Source organism: Chiroxiphia lanceolata, chromosome 2 (assembly GCF_009829145.1).
Source record: "Chiroxiphia lanceolata isolate bChiLan1 chromosome 2, bChiLan1.pri, whole genome shotgun sequence".
NCBI classification, from domain to species: domain Eukaryota; kingdom Metazoa; phylum Chordata; class Aves; order Passeriformes; family Pipridae; genus Chiroxiphia; species Chiroxiphia lanceolata.
Window position 1 is genome coordinate 60,748,473 of NC_045638.1, and position 22,188 is coordinate 60,770,660.

Consider the following 22,188-nt stretch of genomic DNA (forward strand, 5'->3'; position numbering starts at 1 on the left):
TCAAAACTGCTGACAGAGTGAAATTGCTTTAGCGTGGCCTCTACACTGAAACCGACACTCTTGCTGGAAATAAACCACCGATGTAGATCGACTCAGCAACAGCAAAGCCCTGCTACGCCTGCCCCCTGCTTCGAGGTCTCCTTCTTCCCCGCTCCGCAGGCGGGAGCGGCGGCGCAGCCCCGGCTCGCCCCGCACTCCGGCGGCGGGCGGGGCCGGAGGCGCCCGGCGGCCCCGGGGAGGTACTGGCTCCCCTCCTCCTTCGAGCCCGCGCCCGGTCGGGGGCCACACCAGCCCTTCCCGGCCCCGACACGAGCAGGGGGGGCTCGCCCGGCCTGCTCGGCGGGCCTCAGACAAAGGAAGGAAGGAAGCGGGGACGAACCGGGACGAGGAGCCGACGGCAGCCCGGCCCCCCCCGGGCGAGCGCGGCCGCCGCATCCGTGTTCGCTCAGCCGGGGCCAGCTCCGGCGGCGGCGAGCGGAGTGACCCGGAGGGCACCGAGCGAGGCTGGAGTGCGGCAGGGAGGAGGAGGAGGGAGAAGCGGCGACGGGAGGAGAGAGGAGCGGGGCCGGGGGCTCACCAAGATCCGCTTAAAGAGGTTGCTCTCCTTGGGCGGCAGCGGCACGGACGGCATGGCGCGGGCGGCCCCGGGGCAAGCACGGCTGGCGGGGGTGGGGGTGGCCGGGCGGCTGGCGGTACGAGGGGCGGGAGGACAGGGGAAGCAGGGAAGGAATATCCCAAACTCGGCAGGGCGGCGGCAGCTCCTGCCCGAGCGGCGGCGGCTCTTTAACTCATAGCCCTGCGCCGCCCGCCCTCCGCGCCGGCTCCCCCGAGCCCCTCTGCGCAGCTGCCGGGGCGGCCTCGCCGCCCGCCTGACGCTGCAAAATGGCCGCCGGGGTCCCCTCCGCGCAGGCGCACCGCCGCTTCCCCCTCACGGACACCCCCCTCCTCCCGCCTGGCCCCAAGGCCGGGAGCGAGGATTCCCTCTGTGATTGCCGGCGTGTCGGCTGGAGCGTTCCTCTCTCGGCGCTTGGACGGCCGCCCCGGAGAGCCAGGCTGCCCGGAAGCCTGTGAGGCGGTGTTGGGAGGCAGCGAAGCCTCTGCTAACGGCGGAGCTCGGGGAGGCTCTGCGGGCTTGGTGTTGCCCTGACTGGTATTTAAGGAAACAACAGCAAACTTAAGCAGTCAGACTTTGAGTAAGCGGGGACGTCATTAGTGCATTTTCAGCAGTTGGTTATGTAAAAGTTCCCGGCACCATCCTGCATGCATGGAACGGCGGCGTTTATTCATCGCTTGGCTCTTCCGAAAATATGTTTTTCTTCTTGTTGTTCCGAGAATTCGTCCTTAAAAAACAAAACAAAACCCCCACAAAACAAAAAACAAGCAAACAACCCACAAAAAACACCAACAACCAGGAACACTAAAACCACATGGCCTGGGGCGTTATTTAGAAGGAAAACTGGTTAAATTGTCAAGGTTACAGCTAATTAAAAAGACCATCTTACAAGTGAAAAAAACCCCGGTGGCTTCAATTAAAATCTCTGTTTATGTAATTACCCTTTAAAAATATTAATTGTATTTTGCTATTTCTTAAGGTATTTTAATTCTGTAATAATATGGTTATCCTCCTACAGTCCCAGATGATGAACCTGAGAGATACCTGCAGTAAAGCAAGGGTGCAGAAAACAGGATATCACAAGAGTCAGTTAGAAAAACTATGTACTTAATATATCTAATTTGGTTCACAATAAGTAGATGACTGTGCCTGAGGATCCTGAGCAGCATGTCCTTGACTTGACACAAGCCTTGCTGAAGCTGATGTCATGATAGCTGCTTTCCTTTCAGGCTAAAGGAGGGAACAAGAGAGTAGACAATTTCTTGAAAGCGAGTAACCTGGATGTCAGCCTAACTTAAGAACTACTAACTAAGAGAAGAAAAAAAAAAAAAAAGATACGTTTAGGAAACTTCCAGAGATGAAAATAGCAAACGTATGGAGAATATAAAGGATATGCTTTCCTACAGTTCTTCTTAGCTGAACATTAACTTGTGGCCACTGTTTTTTGTGAATGATGGCTGGTTTTCATCGTGTTTTATTAATCTGTCTAGATATATGGTCTGTAATAAGGAATATCTTTATTGTATTTATTTCTCACTTTTTTGTTCTGGCATGCTTTTAAATTATGTCAGTCACCTGGGTCACTGAGAGCATTAAGTGTATTTTCCACACTCAGTACCATCATCCCCATACCACCATTGGCGAATCAGAGCTCAAATCAGTCCAGCAGTTTAATTACCTGTGTAGCCTCATCTCCTCCGACAGTAAGATTGACAGAGAGATAGACAACAGGTTAGCAAAGGCATATAGTGCCTTCAGTAGGCTTTATGAAAGAGTTTGGCGTAATAAACACTTGAAGAAAAGTACAAAGATCAGTGTTTACAGAGCCATTGTGCTGTTTACTCTCTTATATGGATCCGAATCATGGGTCATCTACCGTCACCACCTGCCACTCCTAGAACGCTTCCATCAACGTTGTCTCCGTACAATCCTAAACATTCACTGGTCAGATTATGTGACCAATACGTCTGTTCTAGAACAAGCAGCAGTCACAAGTATTGAGACCATGTTGCTGAGAACTCAGCTGCGCTGGACAGGACACGTTTTGAGGATGAAGGACCACCGCCTCCCTAAGATCTTGCTTTATGGTGAACTTGCCACTGGCTGCCGCAAGAGAGGAGCCCTGAGGAGGAGATGCAAGGACTCCCTGAAGCAACATCTCGGCCTTGGCCATATTGATCAACATAACAGGTCTACTCTGGCCTCCAATCGGGAGGCCTGCAGACACACCATCTGTAACGCTGCTGATGCTTTTGAGAACACACGCAGGATCACTCTTGAGGAGAAAAGACAACGCAGAAAGAATTGTATCTTGCAGAATATACCATCTAAGGAGTCTTTCTGCTGTGCCTTTTGCAACCGGACATGCCTGTCTCATATTGGCCTCTTTAGCCACCAGCGTGCTTGTAACAAACGTGGGTAGACTCCTTCCCAAATCTTCGTTCATGAAGCCCAGCCATGATGACCCAATTCACTCTTCTTTCTGCTGTATGGTATAGTAGTGTTGTACTGGGTCTGATTTTTACAGAGCAGGAGAATTGTTGACAGGGACGGACAACGTGGCTTTGCCCTGCAGCACCATTTTGAGAGCCTGTTTGTACCATGGCATGTCTTCAGCATTTTTTATAACTAGCTGAAGCCTTGAATTTATGAACTCTAGTTTCTGTCTTAGCAAAAGGCATGTTTTTGCCTCTGGTTGAGTGATAAACAGATGCACCACCGAGATGGGTCAGGCAAATATTATGCTAGGTAGACCTTTGGTCTGAAGCAGTAAGGCTGTTCTTGACAGTCAAAGGGCTCTGTTTCCCACTAGTCCAAACACTGGAAAGAATGCTGTCTGAAAATAGGCAAATTGCAAATAAGAGGCAGGGGTTCAATTTGCATTTAGATGTGTCCGTATTAGAAGTCTGTGTTAAAAGTGGCAAGAAAAGAAAAGTGGGGAGGCAATAAAAGAAACGTTTGTAGACTAGCTGAGAAAGAATAAACAAAGAAATGAGCTTTGCAGGGAGGCAGAGCTCCAGTTGAAAGTGAGGTTTGGGAGCACAGTCAAGAAAACTTCTTGTCATTTAATCCCACTGTGCTGGGCAAAACAAAGCTCTTGCTACAGGCTTTGTTAATAAACAGCACTGTATTCAAGAAGCGTATGATTCTGTCACCAGTTTGTTCTTTAAACAGAAGGAATTCAGAAGTCTGTTGACATCTGTTTGGGCTGAAAGGGGGAAGCAATATTAAAGTATAACAAGCTTGTGATTGTTGCCCTGTAGCTCACTTTACTCTGTGCCCTGTAGAAGTTGTGGCACAATGCTTGCACATTGCTAAACTCAGCTGGGGCCCCCTGAGCGAAAAAGTGCCTTCGTGTGGGCATGGACCTGCCTTCAAGCCAAGCGTGTTGTAAGGCCTAGAGCCTGTTCTGTCTGATAAGCCATTTCTTTGCTTCCGGTTTCTAAAGCAATTGGTAGGTTGGGATTGCCAGGTTTTAAAGTACAGGACTGCCATCTCTGTCCCAAATCCTTGAAGACCGTCTGTCTTTCTGCTGTCACTCTTCCCTTCTGCCTCCAATGGCCCTGCAGGCTGCCATGGTTGTTGAGGAAGGCAGTGGCACCCTGCTTCAAGCAGCCCATGCTCCATAACCCTTGGTCCTCACCAGCTCCATCACCAGCTTCTGCATCAGCCACACAGGTTTTAAGGCATCAAAACAAACCGTGAGAGGTGTGAAAGCACAGACAACAGTGCAATTTTCCGTCCCTCATACTCTGTTCCTATACTGCAGTCTAAAAGCGTACAGTAAACTTAGGGAAAGAGTGTATCTTACATGTCCAGCCTTTGTCTCGGCGGTGTGGCCCCTGTGTAATCTGCTGCCTGATGGGAGAGGGGGGATGTGGGAGTTTGTTATGGTCTCTATTTTCACAGGTAATTTGAAGAATTCACTCACAAGGCACAATAAAAATTGAACCATGATCACATTTAATCAGAGGATTTAATGCAAGAACCATTACTGGCTGGAGTAGAAGCTGATTTGATTTTCCTTCGCCTACTCTCTTCTTTTGAAACCAATTTTGAAGCAGGTGGTCTACTTGCAGTTTCATGTTCTTATTAGGTTCTTGGTTGTCCTTCCCAAGATTCTTAAGTATCTAACTGCATATTTGATACTTACCAATGCAAGTGTAATTTTATTATTTCATTTCACTAAGTCCCAAAAGTCATAGTGGAAGATGAGTGAGGCACAGCAGGGATGGTGTCCGACCAATAGCATCTCTCATGGCCCATCACTGCAGGCTCGGGCCTGGGGAAGCAACTTGGAGGTTTCAGGGTGCTGTTTGCTGTGGCCCTTTTGTAGATTGGACCAGTTACAGGGTGGGTCCTGTTCTCTTGAATAGCCTTTATCTCCATCTGCCTTGACTTCTGTCGCAGGGGGTGGAGCAGAGCCAAAAGCTGTCCTCAGGTCTAAGCGAGAAGTTAGTTGTCATTCATGGTCTGAAGTTTGATCCAAATCCTCCCCATCAACCAGTCTCGTTTTCAGTCTTTTGGAATATTTACCACACCAACCCCCAGTGATGTTTTACATGCCAAAACCCAAAGTTTTGCCTTTTTTTTTTTTTTTAAAGTCTTGTTGTATGTCAGTAGCTGGGAAAAAAGCTTTTTTTTAAGTGATTATAGAGATAAAAAAGCCAATGCTACTTAAGTATTTTGAAAATTTTAATTAGGGAGGTAGTTGTATAATCTGTTTAATACTATCTACTAAAATGTGTGTTTTTAAACATATCTTATTAGGAAACTGCAGCCAACTAACATAGTGATAATCAGAATGGTTAAGTTCATTAATATTTTGTAACCAGTGTTTGTCTTTAGTAACATAGTAATAATTCATTTTAAATAGCTTTGACATAAAGTGGAAATTAATGTTATTTTCTTCAGACTTACGTGAAATTAATCTTTAATAATCAGATTTGAAACAATGTTTATTTTCAGGCCATGTTTTGGGAAAATACATGGAATGACGTGTGTAATTTGTTCTGACTCTTGCCATTCCTCCCAAGGTGTTGCTGAAGTCAGAGTGTGTTACTGTGCAGCTCTGAGGAAGGTACGAAAACAAAGACCTATTTTTCAGGTCACATTCCCCATTTTTTTCTATTTCGGGGCTTGGGTTTCACATAGCAGAGCAGAGGCTGCCTCTCCTGCTGGCAGGGGTCAGGCACTGCCCGCAGATGCCGGTCCCGCCGTGCTGCGGAGGGCTGGCCGGCCGGCAGCACGCCGGGAACTCTGCTTTTCCGAAGGCATGCTGGGACTCGAAGTTTGCCCGCTGTACTTCCCGTCTGCCATGGCCTCGCGCGTGGAGGCAGGATCTGTGCGGCGCCCGTGTGTGCGGACGGTGAGTGCCAAAGCTCCCGGACGGGTCCGGTGAGCAGAGCTCGCCGCGCTGCCGCCTCCGACCCCCCGCCACCTCCGGGGCTCCCTGCTCTGGCTCCGGCTCCTGGCTCTTCCTGCGTCTCCCTGCTCCAGCCTGCCCCGTCCGCCCGTAACACCTGCACCGGGGAAGGGCTGCCAGGGGGGCTTCGTGCGGGGCGTTCAGGGGTTTAGCTCGGGGTGGCCGTGGTGGGGGGCAGAGGTGTGTGGAAGGTGGCCTCGGAGGCGCGGCCTCGAGCTGATCCTGGTTCAGTCTTTGTGCACTGAAACGCATCCTCCTGTGTATTCCTCTGCCTCAGTTCAGCTGCATGGAGTTACTTGCATCTTCGATTGCTAGAAATGGTTTTCATAACCTCTTAAAGTGTTCACGATATTGACAACTCTTTCCTGTCTTGAAATTACAGTTTTATAAATTATTTTTTTAATGAGACAATTGCAGTTGTCACTTTTGCTTACCGGTTTTGATTTGTGATGTGCACAAGATAATTTTGTCAAGTAAAAAAGTTATTAAAATCTGTTTTGGAAAGCATTTAATAGGTCATTTACTGCTCATAGCTCTGTAAAAGCTTCATATGTGCTTATTTCTGCACAAATGTAGTGCAGCAACATCTGTCTGAGAAGAAGATACCTGTTTTATTTAGCATAGCAAAGCTGTTTTGAAATTTCTGACTTCATTGAGGGTCTGTGTCACGCCATTACTCTTTTTTTGTTTTAGGCATTTAAAGCTAAGAATTTTAATTTCTGGGAGCTCAGGCAAAGCAATACTACATATCTATTATTATTTGAGTACATTGCTTCTTAACTACACCAGTAAAAATAAGTTAGATGGTTACAATTAATATGTTTAATGAATTAATTAAAATAAGATATAACATTAGTATTGTAAAATGGAGTTAATGATGGTTAGCACTTGACCAGACAAAAATGGCCCATGCTGACCTGGAGCAATTCCAGTATCATCAGTAGCATTAGGTCTTTTGGAACTGAGTCCACTTATGCCCCTGAGCAACTAAATCCAGGATTGTAGATAATGAACCCAATTTGTGCCTTTTACTGTGTTCAAGGTAAAGGGAACAGGATCTCTGCTACAGCTGGTTTTAGTCACTAGAGCAATCCATGAGAGGTATAATTGGCTTTCTGTACATTAGAGCAGTTCTGAAATTACTGCTGTGGATTCAATAGCACCTGCTGGCTGGGGAATCTGGGAAAGTGCAGAAGTAGAATAAAGGTCCTTCTCTCCTTCTGTAGATAGTAAAACAGGCATCCAGGCAAGCAGGGTGCAGTACTTCTGGTTTTGCTGCATATTGCTCTTTCTTCCTTGTGGACAAATGGATGAAAGTAAACAGGCGAGAATAATGGGTGAGTTGAGTAGTTAGAGTGTCACAGTAATTTGTTAATAAAAAGCCTGAAGATGCATAGAAGGTCTTGTCACTGATAAGTGACATAATTGTGTCAGGAAACTGAAATGTATGTTCCAAGGAAATCCTGCTGCAAAAATGTTCACGCTCTTATTTTCTCTGAATCCACTTCTTTGTAAAAATCAACAGGCAGATGGGACTGTGGCAATGGCAGAGTTATTAGGGAGCACTTCTTTGTTAAATCTTTTCTGTGTGAGTAGTCCTAGAATACGGATGATTTCAATTTAGTCTTCTTGGCAGACTCTTGTGCTCCAATACAAATTTTTAGAGCACAGTAGTAATTCATAGCATAGTTTGCAATTTTGATGATACAAAATGAAAAGATCTTTCCTAGAGCAGTAGTGATGCTAAGGGGAGCATGTGTCCTGAAAAACTGTAGGGCGAGTGTCTCAGAAAAATACAGGAGTTGTATTTCAGAGTACCTGCTTCTTACTCACTTTTTGGATGGAAAATATCATGTCACTTGCATGTAAATATATCATGGTAAGGAGCATATAGGTGACATAAAACACTGTTCCTATGTCTTACCTTCTGCGTATATGGGAGAGTGATTTCTTGCATGTTGCAGTCCTGTTGACTAATCCGTTGTGTGGTCAGCTACTAATGTCCTCCTGTCATGGTAGTGGATATACCTTGGCACGTAATCCTGGACATTTCATACATTCTATACATAGAATTGTTTACCTCTGGTATAGATTTGTCTTCTTGGCAACATTTTTCTTTTGCCAGTAAGGCATGAAATGGTTGGATTTTTCTGATGAGACATGTGGCAAAATGAAGCTGTTGTCTGTAAAGCCACGTCTACAGTAGCTTTTCCACAGCATAAATAAACCGTTTGAGGATGTGAGAGAAGAGACCTTTTCCAATCCTCAGTCAGTACAAGGGTGTTGCTAAGAGTTTAAACCGGGAATAATTTTGTCCATGACAGTTGCATTTGTGTTGGTGTAATCAAAACTAGGATTTGGACTTGATACAGCTCTTGCATTTGTTTGTTGTTGTGGTTTTTTTTCAGTAGAATGCTTTCTTTTTCTAGATAATAACACTGTCTACTTTTAATTTCAGGTGGTGGAAAAATAAGAAACAGAATGAAACCTTTCCAAAGGATCTATCTGTTCAAGAGCCTGCTTGCCAATTGCTACTGTCACAGTCAATTTCCCAGCTGTCTTTTCCCTCCCGTTGCAAAGAAGATAGAGTGTGTGGTGGGACTGCACAACCATGGATTTTGGAGGCCAAAGTCTTTATTGGACACAGCTAGATTCACTCTGTCTTTTAACAGTTGGCATAGGGAAATCCATCAGGATTCTCAAGCTTTGTGGAAGCATGAGGCTGTGCAGAAGTATCTGGAGACTTTAAGCAAGGAATACCAGCAGGTTAGTCATCTGTTAAATGCAGACACATTAAATGACTTTGAGCAAAGAACCCTGAGGAGAAGATGTGCTGATCTATCCCCCATTGCAGCTGCATTTCAAGAAATCAAAGAAGCTGAAAAAGAAGTTCAGGAGTTAGAAGCTATGTGCAGAGGTAAGGAGAACAGTTTCAAAACAGTAGCTGTGTTTGTGATAAACTTCATTGCCCAGCCTTTGAGAAAAGCTTGTGAGTAAGTTCAGCCAGCCCTGGAACACCCTCTGGTCCTCCCTGCTCCTGGGTTTTCTACACCCAGCCACATGCTTTCATTTTTCGTCTCACTTCACTTTAGTTTGAGGTCTTAATACAGTCAATTTAGGAGAGTAGGGATCGTCTGGAACCTTACGACCATCTGTCTAACAGAAATGGCTGGGAAGTGTTTGTATTAAGGTTATTTTTTTGGTAGAACCGAGAGCAGTTTGAACTGAAGCAAAGTATTTACTGAGCCTAAAACGTTTGATAGATGCAGACTTCAGCTGTGTTATTTAAAATGGGAGTCCATCTGGCTAGTTCATTGATATTTATTGACCAAATTACATGAACTTTCATTAGGCTCTGAATTGTCAGCTTCCAATATAAGCAGCAAAAGCTAGTATTTCTTTGAAAATATTTGGGGAGTCCTTTAAGGAATAAATCTGATGGTTGTCTAAGAAGCTGTTGCTTTTCAATGCTCTGCTACAGTAGAAGTTGAGGTAAAAAAGAATTAAAAATTGTTGCTGGTTTTTGTATCATGTGGGAATAAGAAAGTACATGGAGGATAAAAGAATTTATAAAATAAGTAGTGATGCAACATTTGGGAGAAAAAAACCATCGTTGTTAGAAGTGTGAGGAGGCACACACAGTAGGAGAGGAAAGGAGAAAGGAGAAAGTTCTCCTTTCCAAATAACCATTTTGGAAAAAATGGTTATTTAAAATGTTTTAATCCTCAAACCTCTCTAATTCTCTTCACTGGCGAAAAAAGGAGAAAGAGTGAAGGAGACAAGGGACAAAAATTTAATGCTGAAAAAGAAATATTCTTGAAAGAATAAGAAAGTATTAAGAAAACTTTGGGAAATTCATACTGCAACTTAAAAAGGCTATTTTTAGATCAAGTAAATATAATGAAGAATTTTTCCAGTTCCATAAATTATGATGTGGATGAATAGAGTGCATTCTTCTTGAAAGAAGGGAAAAGAATGGTAGAAAATTGCAGCCAATAAATTAATTAAATGGAGCCAAATTATTTTATCTTACTCTTTATCATGTGGCCAAGTTAAAACACAGATGTTCCTTTCATTTGACTGCTCTTTGTTTTCCATTTAGCTCCGTAACTGACCGTCTTCTCTCTAGTAACTGAATTCCTCACTATTGATGTAGGATTTTATATTTGCAACACTCAGTGAAGCAGAAAAATATTTCCCAGTTTGCCACTGATGATGTGAGTCATGGGGTAGATTAAATGAATTCTGTTTTGCAGGGAGGTAGGAATGGGATATCAGTCCTTCAAACTGTAAGCTTACTGGTCACCACCCGACCATTCTCTCACCTCTGCTGACAGCAGTTAATTTGATATTGTGTGTCTGATTGATCAATAATCATACTTTTTGGACCAGCTAGAAGCCTTTGATTCAGTAACAGTTTTAGGCTGGAGTTGTGACATACTGGCAGGGAAATTTTTACAGTTCTGAGGGGGGAGCTTATCAGTGTATACAAATACCTGAAGGGAGGGTGCCAAGAGGATGGAGCCAGGCTCTTCTTGGTGGTGCTAAGAAGAAGGCAATGGGCAGAAACTGATACACAGGAAGTTCTGTCTGAATATGAGAAAGAACTTCTTTACAGTGCAGGTGACCATGCACTGGAACAGATTGCCTGGAGAGGTTGTGGAGTCTCCCTCACTGACATCTGGACACAATCCTGTGCCATGTGCTCTAGGATGACCCTGCTTGAGCAGGGATGCTGGACTAGATGACCCCACTGGTGGTCCTTTCCAACCTTACCCATTCTGTGATTCTTGCCTTATGTACAGGAGATGCCAGGTTCAAGTCTTGATCTGACATAAATATTTATTTAAGGAAAAAAAACCCAGAGCATACATTAAAAACTGTGGTATGGAACAGCTGCTGCTGTCCTTGCCCAGGATACAAAGCTGATTCAACATACCAACCCATTTAGTTCTCGAGGGTTGCTGCTGAGACCACCAGTAAATGTGTGTGTGTGTGTGTGTGTGTTGGCTGCTGCAAAGAGGAGCCAGGCTCCAGATGCCCAGCGATGTGGAGCCTGCGGTACTTGTGCCTGCTGTTGGGATACCCAATTCCTGCTGCAGAGTCCAGAGCTCAGGTCCTGCAAGGTGAGGAGATGTATTCAGTGATTGAGTGTCCAGATTTATGCTGCATCTGAGGCAGACCTATGGTTTCTATGCTGGTCACAAGGGAAAAGGCTTTCTCCTCCTCTTTGTTGCTTTCTTCCCTTGCTCTCACTCCCAGCTGTTCAAACCTGTCTTCACCCATTCCCCCATTTGTGCTGGTAATTGTCCAGTTGTAATTTAAATCCAGTTCAACTTGGCATGGTAAAAACATGTATTTATTTAATCAGACTTGTTTTATATCTTCTGGTGAGTTGAATTGTTTTACTTTCTGATGAGTGACAGAGTCACTCCTCAGCAGGTAGAACAGTGGGAAGAAAGATAAAAAGGAGAGGATGATCCCTGTTTCAGCAGTGTTGGGTTTTCCACTTGACTCCAACTGTCTTCCAAGTTTCTACTTAGTGTATAATCTAGTGTTAAGTGATCAACATTTTTAGTGATTGTAAATTGGAGCCTCCGTAGCAGAAAAGGTTTGGAGCTTCTGTAAGCTTTACCTGAAAATGTTTCCTAGTTTGTTAGTAAGCTCTAAAATGTGGGAAGGGGCAGTCTAATCACAGGTAAAATACATGCTACTCCTTCCACCACACCAGGAAAATATGATCATTTAGTTAGCAATGGACATCACGGTTTGGGCAGTTCTTATTTGATATTTCGTGCTGGTAAAATGCTGCAAGCTTTTATGTGCTGCAGTCCATGTCTTTGAATGGCCGCGTTATAATTTGCTCTAAGATGGATGAGATTGGCTAACATCTATTCATGTTGTTGGAATTTAGAGCTAGACAGGAGAGATGAGAAACAACTTCTAGAGCTTGCCTTAGAAGAGAAGGAAACTCTGGATGAAAAAATGAACCTGTTGTGCAGAAAGGTGAGCCTGAGGTAAAATTTTACAGCTTTGTAAATAAAGATGTCAGAAAAATGTTCCTTTATGATCTTACCAATAGACTGACACTTGTGTTAGATGAAACAGAAGTCCAGCTTCTGTATTCTCCATGAAAAGAAGTGGCAACATTAATTGTTAGTAAGATTCTTAGTGACAATTGTGTCTTAGAAGCTGAGTATTTTAGTAATTTTTCTTACTTACTTGTCTGTCTGCAAATGCTGAAGGGGATTAAAAAAATGGTGAGTCTGCGCTACTGAAACCTAACATGACACCCTAGTAACTGTTTGTGGCAGCAGAACATGCATTCTTGAAAGATTTCTGATTGAAACCTTCCATGTTATCTTCAGCTGAAAGTACCACATGAGTGGGGAAATTAATTATAAACAGAGAAGCTAAACAATTCAGTGGGAACTTCTGTGTTTAAGCTCATTTCTATGTTCAAACTGAAATAATATGAAATGGCACTTTCTGAAAAATAAGACTAATGCAAAGATTGGCTGGATTAGCTAATACCTTTGTGTTCATAGGTAGATGGGGCTGACGGGGGTAACCTGACACCTGACTTTGCAGGACTGAATTTTCATGTGAATGCACCAGCATATCCCATTTCCACACAGACTGCACTGAGTTGCAATGGCCATTGGACAGCTTTTTAGTCCTACTTAACTAGCTTGCCAAAAGAAATTAGTGGTTGTGTGTGCTGAAGCTGTGGCAGTTGCAAAGGACGGCTGTAAATTTGATTAAGAGGAGATAGAGAGTCATGAAGGAGATAATAGCATTCTTTTTTTTTTTTTTCTTTTCAGCTTTTCCAGCTTCTAGTGCCAAAGGAAAAATACGATAGAAGTCCTGTCATATTGGAAGTGACAGCTGGCAGAACAACCGGAGGTCAGCAAAGTCCCTCCAGTGAAGATTGCTTCAAACCTCTATCCAACTTTATTAAACCTCTTATGGGTTGTTCTTAATGCTTTTTTATATGTTATTGGCATTACGTAATGCTTTCTAAAGATGAGCATTAACCTGTGTAATGAGTGGGGTTAGAGTTGCAGCGAAATCTAAAAACTGGTGACTGCCATTTTGTGAACTGCTATTTATGTTGTAGTGCCTTTATATTTTTAGGAGACATCTGCCAGCAGTTCACTAAAGAAATGTTTGAGATGTACCAGAACTATGCAGACTACAAAGGTTGGACCTTTGACATTGTGAACTATATGCCAGCTGAGATAGGTACAGTAGTTCTTCAGACATTCCACCAAGACAATGAAACTAAAGGCGGTGTTTCTCTGCTATATTTGTCACACACTTTTTGTCTCTCTAGGAGGGTTGCATCATGCTGCTGCTCATATTTCAGGAGAGGATGTCTACAGGCATCTGAAATATGAAGGAGGGACTCATCGAGTCCAGCGAATCCCTGAGACAGGCATGTCATCAAGAATGCAGCGTATTCACACTGGGACAATGTCAGTTATTGTCCTCCCTCAGCCAGAGGAGGTAAACTGTTAATTGGGGTGGTAAGGTGATGGTGTGTCCCCACTCACCCATTTTGGCATTGGACTAGGTGTTATTTAAAAGCATGTTACTGTTTTGGGGATTTCATCAATACCCAAGTGCTTTGTGCAAGTCCCAGCAAAGGAACCACAAGTGCTCTGACTCTGGAAGATGATATCCTTGGCTCTGTATCTTACATGTGTAAATGGATCATCAGAACCAACTTTGCAGAGATTTGCTGTTGCCTGAAATGGCATGTAAATGAATGATCATTTCATTAAGTGTTCCAGCCCCAACACTGGCAAGGCTCGCTGTAATGAGTAAGCCAATTTTAAATTACATCTTGTATTAATACAGGGAATATATCCAAGAAAATACTCAGTGTTGCATATTAATGTGATTCTGCAGGTCCTTTTGATTTTTTTTTTTTGTTCATTTTAATTATTGGTGTCCTTCTCTATTAAATCAAGGACAATCTCCTTCGAATTTGAATGAGTGTGTTGGCTAGTCTTTCTGAGATCTCACTGATCTCACTTAAACCAGATATATACACATAAAATGAACAAACTCAGATCCTGTAGGCTTTCCCTGAACCTTCTCCTCCTTCTTTGTAATACTTTTCTTGCAACATTGATCAGATCTGAATGTTCCTTTCCCATCCACTGAGCTCAAACTATGGTCCAGGTCATCATGGACTCATATTTCCAATGTGGCAATCCTTACTTGAATGGATCTGGATATACCTATTTTTTCCTTGGTTAGATGAGTCTAAGTACTGTTGCAAGAATCATTCAGGCTTAACTCATGAACAAGATCTTTGCACTGCTGTTTAATAGTAGTTTTTAAATATTTGCTTATTTCTTAGTCTCACTCCAAAGCAAGTGGTTTTACAAAACGTTGATTTTGTTTTCTTTCATACACACACACACACACAGAGTAAGAGTTTGAAAAAATAAGTGAAATATTTAAAGCATCACTTGCTTTTCAGAGATATTTGACACTGCATTTTTTAAGTTATAATGATTATAGCTGTTACTCAGGTGTAGAGGAGCAAGATTTTGAGAAGTGGTTTTTTTTTTTAAATGCTGAGTATCATTGACATTCAAATATTTTTAGAGTGAGGACAAAGTAGTAATTTTCTTTGATTCTAGGTTGATGTTAAAGTGGATCCCAAAGATTTGCGTATAGATACATTCAGGGCCAAAGGAGCAGGAGGGCAACACGTTAACAAAACTGATAGTGCTGTGAGAATTGTACACCTTCCCACAGGTAAGTCTGGCTGTGTTCCGTACTTCTAATCACACGAAATCTGTATCCCGAAAAGAAAGCTGATGAATCCTGCAAGTTGTCTCTTGCAGATTGGGCCCTATACCAAAGAAAGGAAGTAGCCCTTTCTGGTTTCTGCCCCTTTTGTAGCAAGGCAACATGTGAGAAAAGGGCTGTGTACCAGTGGCACAACAATTACGCCAGTTTGTCTTCAGAGGGAGTGTTTAATGAATACACTGTCTTTGAAGGATGAAAGAACAAATGGAGGGTGACAGAGATGGGATGGAAGATGTAAATGATTTGTGCTGTGTGCTCTGTACCTTCAGGCATAATGGCCACTGGCAATCCGGGGCACGCTTCGCTTGGCTGAAACCTTTGTAGTTACATGACTGATAAAAAAGACGGCTTAAAGATTTTCATTCAGTACTAGATAATGCTATCATACGTCGAATAGGAGGGAAAATGTATGCTGATGGGAAGGTATCATGTAGGCCAGACCACTCTGTCTTTCTCAGGATTTGTTTTTATTGAAATTCAGAGAGCTTCTGTCTGTCCAGATGCAGAATCCCTTTAAGCACAGGAAATTCCAGTAGTGACCTGAAAACAGCTGTTTCCTATATGCCTTTTTCTTTCAAAAATCAAATGAGAAGTAAAAATAAGTACTACATTTCTTTTAAAGACCATTATTTTGCCTTATTTCATTATTCATAGTTCAAGACGCACCAGTTTTGATTGGGAACCTTTTTCTGCCAGAATAATGAATTTTCCAGTCTCCTAGAGCTTATCTGGACTAAGACTTTAAAAACTTGTGTTACACTGTTTTATACATGCTTCTGTAGACTGTTCAAATTGCATTTTTAACATATGACAGCTAATTGGAGTGAACTCATTTTCTGGAGGCAAGGTCAGAAACTTGTTTGCTTCATGAAATTTTAAAATATCCCTGATTTTTTATAGCACTGAACAAAGCCCTCCAGTGCAGCTGTGACAAGTTTAAAAACACGCTAATGGTTCTGGCCAGTGTGTTAAAATGACTTTTTATCCCACAGCTGAAAGGCCCTACAAACCAGCACTCCAGTAGATTTCATTTGCCTAATGTGTTAGAATTAATTTAGCTTGTTTGTTCTTTGTTATAATGGGCTTTTGGTCTGAGTTCTTGAATCCCTCTGTAAAGGACTGGCAGTGGAGTGCCAGCAGGAGCGGTCACAGCAGCTGAACAAGGAAATAGCTCTGCGGACACTGAGAGCTAAGCTGTACCAGCAGATAATTGAAAAACAACTAAGTCAAGAGCAGAGCGCCAGAAAACTGCAGGTGAGGACATGTGATGGTTGAGATTCAGAGGGAGTACTGTGTTGTAGATTTGTTTCTGATCTTTTTGAGTGATTGTGACAGAGCAAGGAAGAGTGTGTGTCTAACCAGGTGTGTTTACAAGGGAAAATCTTGTGTTTTAAAATGGTAAGTCTGTTTCTGCTTATCCCAGTTCCACACTATTGTAGACTTCTCAGGCAATGAAAAGAGATGTGTAGCTGGAAACAAAAGAGTCAAAAGAATAACTGGAATTATCCAAGAGGCAAAACTCAACATCATATATTTAATGTCCCTGTTAAGGCCAGAGTTACACAAATAAAGCATCAGTAAAAAGTTATTTTGTGTGAAAAACTACGATCAGAAGTTCTCAGAAGTTTCTAAACCAGAGTATATGATATAGCCATTCAGAGGTTTTGAAAGAAACAAGTAGATAAACAATCCTGCTACTACATATGTAGGTAGAAGTATATTTGATGTGGTTTAGGTAACCTTTTAAGGAAGAAACAGCTTCCCTAAGAGTTACCTCAAGTTAGGCTGCGAAGTGTGCATTTCTCTCAAAATGTCCTGTCATTCTTTGAGTATTTTCCCATCTGTGGTACAAAATTCAGCAGTGATCAATGGGAATGAAAAACTTTAGAATTAGAAAATTACCTCCATATTTTCCAGCTTAGCTATTTAATCACTAATTTCAGGTTGCATTTACATGTATTGTTCCTGCAGAGTATTCCCCCATCGTTGCAAGCAGTGAGCCATTTAACTTTTGTTATTAATTTCAGCTTGAGAGTCTTCAAAGTTGCATAAAGGACTTAGATGAACCTTTATATAAATACTGTGGAAAATCAGGCAAAAGTGACTTACCTTTCCTAATATCTCAGAATTTATCCCAAAAATCCCTTCTTTTGAATTACACGTGTTGAGTGCAGATGAGTGCTGCTTGCACTCTCGCACTTTACCACTAGAGGGTAACTTAACCTCTCACTCCTAATTTACTCTTTTGGTGCTAATTTCCGATAGCCACGCGTTGACTGTGCTGCTTCCGTTATTAATGGAGATACTTTCATAATTTTTTTGTGAGAGCTATAATCCAAAAAAAAGGAAAAATACTTACATTTTGGAACTAAGGACTCATATAGACATATCTCTTGCCTTACATGACTTTTGAGAGTTAAGTAGTTCTTCCAGCTACAGAGCTGGAACAGAAATGTGCTGGAGGATATAAAAACTTGGCCTGTGATACAGAATCACAAACAATACAGTTTAGTAATGCCACAATATTTAAAAAACCCCCATATGCTAAGCCAATGATTGCTAGGTTTGTGGTTGAAAGAGGCTCATCCATTAAAGTTTATTCTAAATATGCTGTTCTAGAGAAGTACTTGATTTTTTTAAAACATAACATAACAGAATTTAGTTTTTTCTGCTTTGCTACAGTTGGGAACAAGAGCCCAGTCAGAGAGAATTCGTACTTATAACTTCACCCAGGACAGAGTCACTGACCACAGGATCTCATATGAGGCACGCAATATCAAGGTAATGGTTGCTTATGAGAGTATTTAAAGTTAGATACTTAGGTGTACCATAAGAAGAAAAAATAATTTAGTGAAAACAATTTAATATATATACATGAAGAAAGTAGCCAGTTGTGCTCTGACAGAACAATGTAGATTTAGAAAGCTTAAACTTTCTTTCCTGCCTTCTTGTAGTGTTAGAGATTACTGACACAGGCTATAGCTCACTGGCCTACTTCTCTGTGTATTTCTCTTCTACTGTATGAGTGGAAAATGATCAAGCATGTAGTCCTCAATGAGCTCCATGAGTTTCTCGGCCAAACTAGGCAGGTGACATTTGAGATTCTTGAAGCATAGTACATCCAAAAGAAAAAGCTGACATGAGGGACTTTTTATTTTTGTTAAGCCATTCTTTTCTCCTCTTAAAGCTGAGGTGAAAAACAAAAATACTTTTATGTTTGCCTCAGAGGCCAGACTTAAAAGAAACTGCAACTGAATTGTTTTCATTTTAAGATTATCTGAGATCTTATTTCTGAGTAAATATCTACATATGGCTTGAATCTTATTGATCGTTCAGCCTGAAAAAAGAGAAGGCTCCGGGGTGACCTAATTGCATCCCTCCAGTATCCAAAGGAAGCCTACAAGAAAGGTGGAGACTTTTTACAAGGGCATGTAGTGACAGCACAAGGGGGAATGGGTTCAAACTCAAAGAGAGTATGTTTAGATTAGATATTAGGAAAAAATCCTTTACTGTGAGGGTGGTGAGGCACTGAAACAAGTTGCCCAGAGAAGCTGTGGATGCCCCATCCCAGTAAGTGTTCAAGGTCATGTTGGATGGGGTTTTGAGCAACTTGGTCTAGTGAAAGTTGTCCCTGGCCACAGCAGGGGGGTTGCAACTAGATGATCTTTAAGGTCCTTTCTAACCCGGGCTATTCTATGGTTTCATGATTCAATTTATTGCAGTTTTTTTTAAAAGTGAAAAAGACTCCTGATAATGGATTTTTGAGTATTAAATTTATGTAAATGTTTTGAATGTCAGAACAAAGTTTAGGGTGATCCCTTGATATTTTGGCTTAGGTATCCACTTACAGCACTTAGTCATAAGTGCTATTGCATAAGGAGCAACGCCTTTCAAACTGCGCCCACATGTGTCCTGGGTAAATCCAGAGACTGCAGGGCATGCTCAATGGTTTATATTTAATGGAGTGCAGAATACATGGTGGAGGAAATAGTTCCATGATTGCATAAAGGTGACTTTTCTTAGTCAGTTACTTTGTGCTGGGAGCTCGTTACTTTTTTGAGTGAAACTGGAACCATAAATTGCCTAACAAAAGTTAGTTGCACTTTGCTTGCAGAACAGGCTAGTTTTTGGCACAGACAACAGCATTAGAATTAGGTTCTTCAGTCCTTGATTGTTCTTATAGGGGATTTTCATGTAAGCGCATGGGTTACATGAAAATATGGTGGGAAGGCACCAGTAGCTCCTTTTGTTGCTACCAGAATCAATGTGCCTTTCACAGGCAGCCAGCCAAGTCCCACTGCTGTCCACCACGTGTTGCTTTCACACAGGCAGAAACTGCAAGAGTGAGCAAGTGGACAGGCTGCAGAAAAAGAGCATTTCAGGGGCTCCTCATTGGAGTAGTCAGCATTTCAGAATAGTACTGAAGTACAGTCAGTAATGCTTTTGTCTGCTTTTTTTTCCATAGGAAATTCTGTGTGGGAAAGAAGCACTGGATAAGCTAATCAACAGACTACTGGAGTTTGCAGAGATAGAGTCTGTCACTGAATATCTAGAAAATCTGCAGGCTTCCGAAGGTGGAGGCTGCTGACAACGATGTGTAGAGTTAAACGAAAATGTTGTGTTCAGTAGCGAAATAAAACAGGTGTGTTTGTTGGATGATAGGTTGATTAAAATCTATTCCTCTGTTTCTCAATGTGTGATACTATTCTTTTTATGTTTTGGTGCAAATGGGTTGAATTTATTACAGTAGACGTGGCAGAAAAGAACAGGCTTGAAGTACTGTGTGCACACTCCTTGCATCTCGGCAGCTGGGCTTTGTTAAGCTGGTCGTCTTGACTATATTACAGCTGGAAAGAGACAGAATCGTGGTGGTGGAGCAGGGAGTGCACTTTTTGTTTTGGGGGTGGAAGATGTTCCTCTGCGGGTGAAAGAAACTGAGCTCCCCCAACAGAGTCTAGAGTCTGGCCTCCTGAACGCTACTTCTTTTTTATCCATTTATTGTGTCAGCTTCCTAAATGAAATCCCTTAAAAATAACTTTGTATTATGATACTTTAGAGTAAATATACAAAAGCAAAGGGATTGATCTTGGTCAAGGGGCCAGAGTGTTAAGAGAGAATCCTGTCATCTTTCTTCCAGCCTTTCTTGGGTCAGCTTAGGGTGGCACTGGACCTTGTGCTGTGGTGGTGTGTAAAAGTACATGTTCTAGTTTTAAACTAAGGAATAAGAAGCAGCTCCCTGCTTTTTGGCAGAGCAGACAAGTTCATAGTGTAGATGCATTTTAGCAAACCAGGTAGCTCTGGAATTCAGCTTCTGCCTTGATGTCTTTGTCTGCCTGTCCCTGAGGGTGATGCAGATGTCTATGAGCACACTTGGCTTTACTGGGGCTTGGGTTTATGTTTTTCCCTACGCGCGTGTGGTGCTGTGTGCTGACAGGCACCGACCGGAGGCAGGCAGACGTCACACCCAGTGACTCAGGAATACTCCATGTTCAACGTGACACAAAAATAGGTGCTCTGCTGAACTCAGTTGACTTGCAAGATCACGGTGTTTTCTTTTTATCCCGCTCGTCCTAGGTTCTGTAAAGCTCCTCTGCACAACCTTCTGCACATGAAGAATCAGTTTGTTGTTATGATTTAAATTATGCCTTGCAGCTGATTTATATTTGCATATGTATTTTGTAACTATGAATGATACAGTGTGAGAAAATATCAGTTATTTTAAGAGAAATAATACTGAGTTCTCCTGAATGGTGTAGTTTTTACTACTGTATATATAACAACAGTTTTAACATTATGCAGCTATATAAAGAAAGACAGAATTTGTACCAGGAAGAAAGCAGGAAAACTATACTCATTTCCTCAGTTCTGGAATTATTCTTCAGTTCTTTTGTGTGTTCCTATCAGCAAGCTTTGTCTGACAATTTCTGACTTGCTTCCAACACTTTAATTACAAAAGCTTCTGGGATTTGATTTTTTTTTTAATTGATAGCTCTGTAAATCAATCAGGAAATGTATTTACCATGCAATCCAGTATTCATTTGAACTTTGACTTTTTGCAATAAGCAGTTCAGAATTCAGAAAAAAAACCCTCCATGAAGATCTGCAACTGAGCTTGTACTTCTGCCATACTGACAGACTGGCAATAACAAATATGATCAGCTGTAGTAGGAGAGTATCCAGATAATATGCTTATCCAATTACCATGCTCACTTTTGTTACACAAACCAATTTATTTTATTAATGATATCTCTTGAATAATCTTAGAAACTTCTTAAAATGTACACATTTTAAATAATCAGATTTCACTTCCAGGATTAATTAATACCTATGAAGTACTTAACTATGAAAAACTATTGAAACACTTAAAAAATGGTCCTCATTTATTTTACTGGAAGAAAGATGGTCATATTTCTGCAGGACCTTAGGGATATTTGTGATTAATTAATTTTCTGTAGTCCTTTTTTGTTGCTTGTTTGGTGCAGAGTGATGAGAAATGGAAAAGCAGACAGCAGCTGCCCTCTTCTACTAAGTTTTGGATGTCCCAAAGACAGGCATTGAAATTCAGCAGCTAAACCCCTTCTGCCAGCCTGGCCTGGGAGATTCTGGAGATTCTTATTAAGCTTCTTCTGCAATCACATATATGTGTGTGTGTGTGTGTGTGTTAGCAAAATATGGCTACAAGAGAATTCGGGATAGAGCAGACCTACTTCTACAGGAGGTCACTGCCTGCAGTGCAGGAATATTTGCTTCTCCTCATTGAGAAAGCATTATTTGAAACTGTTTGCTCCTAACTTAAAAAGATTCGAAGCCGTATTTTATTCTAAGTTCTTCCACCTTAGTCTTTCTGTGGGATGTAAGAGCTGAGAGATTGTGATGGGGTTTGACTGTGGGCTGGCACTTGTCCTCAAAGAAGGGATGTGGGGCATAACACTTCCATTTCTGAGGTGCTTTCAAGATGGAATACTCTGAACTTGGGCTTTTTGGTTCCTACAAGCAATCACGACTTCCAGCAGTGAAATCATCAGCAGGAAAAATTACAGTAACAAAGCACAGGGAGGAAAAGGGGTAACAACTTCTTGGGGGCCAGTGAACAGCCCCTGTGGACAGTGTGATAGAGCAAGAGCAGGTTCCTCTGCTAGAAACAACAGCTTTCTCCTGTAGCTTTGCATTTCCTTGTCAAACAGTGTTACAACAAACATAAACTACCACCTATCTGCCTGGCTTCCCCTCCCCACCATCAGTGTGGAACTGGACCCTTACCCACAGACGTCATGTTACAGGTGGTTCAAGGCACCAACTTCATCGCTCTGCAGATCCTGTC

General features: G+C 42.2%; 2 protein-coding genes across 9 annotated transcripts in view; one reads left to right on the plus strand and one right to left on the minus strand.

The window, feature by feature from the left end:
• Positions 1 to 836, minus strand: part of NAA16 (N-alpha-acetyltransferase 16, NatA auxiliary subunit) — a 65,746-nt gene extending 64,910 nt beyond the window's left edge. For 2 of the 4 annotated variants that reach the window (XM_032678427.1, XM_032678428.1), the window contains exon 1: positions 578 to 832. In XM_032678427.1, the coding sequence (XP_032534318.1) occupies positions 578 to 631 (54 nt within the window). In that variant the 5' untranslated portion in view covers positions 632 to 832. Of the gene's footprint in view, positions 1 to 577 lie in introns of all 4 variants that reach the window. The other 2 variants (XR_004355160.1, XM_032678426.1) reach the window with 2 other exon arrangements.
• On the plus strand, positions 481 to 19,560 carry MTRF1 (mitochondrial translation release factor 1). 5 transcript variants are annotated; one of them, XM_032678429.1, is made up of 12 exons: positions 481 to 595; positions 4,523 to 4,677; positions 5,582 to 5,693; positions 8,497 to 8,955; positions 11,953 to 12,044; positions 12,863 to 12,944; positions 13,176 to 13,283; positions 13,375 to 13,547; positions 14,696 to 14,813; positions 15,985 to 16,121; positions 17,550 to 17,648; positions 19,333 to 19,560. In XM_032678429.1, exons 4-12 carry the CDS (start codon positions 8,520 to 8,522, stop codon positions 19,453 to 19,455), a joined length of 1,368 nt encoding a protein of 455 aa, XP_032534320.1. In that variant the 5' UTR covers positions 481 to 595; positions 4,523 to 4,677; positions 5,582 to 5,693; positions 8,497 to 8,519; the 3' UTR covers positions 19,456 to 19,560. The 5 variants fall into 5 exon arrangements, with proteins under 5 accessions (XP_032534320.1, XP_032534325.1, XP_032534324.1 ...); XM_032678430.1 differs by lacking the exon at positions 481 to 595 and adding an exon at positions 920 to 1,985; XM_032678433.1 differs by lacking the exon at positions 4,523 to 4,677 and having other exon boundaries at positions 578 to 595.
• The last annotated feature ends 2,628 nt before the right edge of the window (positions 19,561 to 22,188 follow it).

What these genes read in the sequence shown, in the direction of transcription:
- MTRF1 (XM_032678429.1), top strand. Translation starts at nt 8,520, where the DNA reads ATGAAACCTTTCCAAAGGATCTATCTGTTCAAGAGCCTGCTTGCCAAT. An exon ending in TGAACCTGTTGTGCAGAAAG is followed by an intron (nt 12,045 to 12,862) that starts GTGAGCCTGAGG and finishes TTTTCTTTTCAG; the next exon opens with CTTTTCCAGCTTCTAGTGCC. An exon ending in ATGAGGCACGCAATATCAAG is followed by an intron (nt 17,649 to 19,332) that starts GTAATGGTTGCT and finishes TTTTTTCCATAG; the next exon opens with GAAATTCTGTGTGGGAAAGA.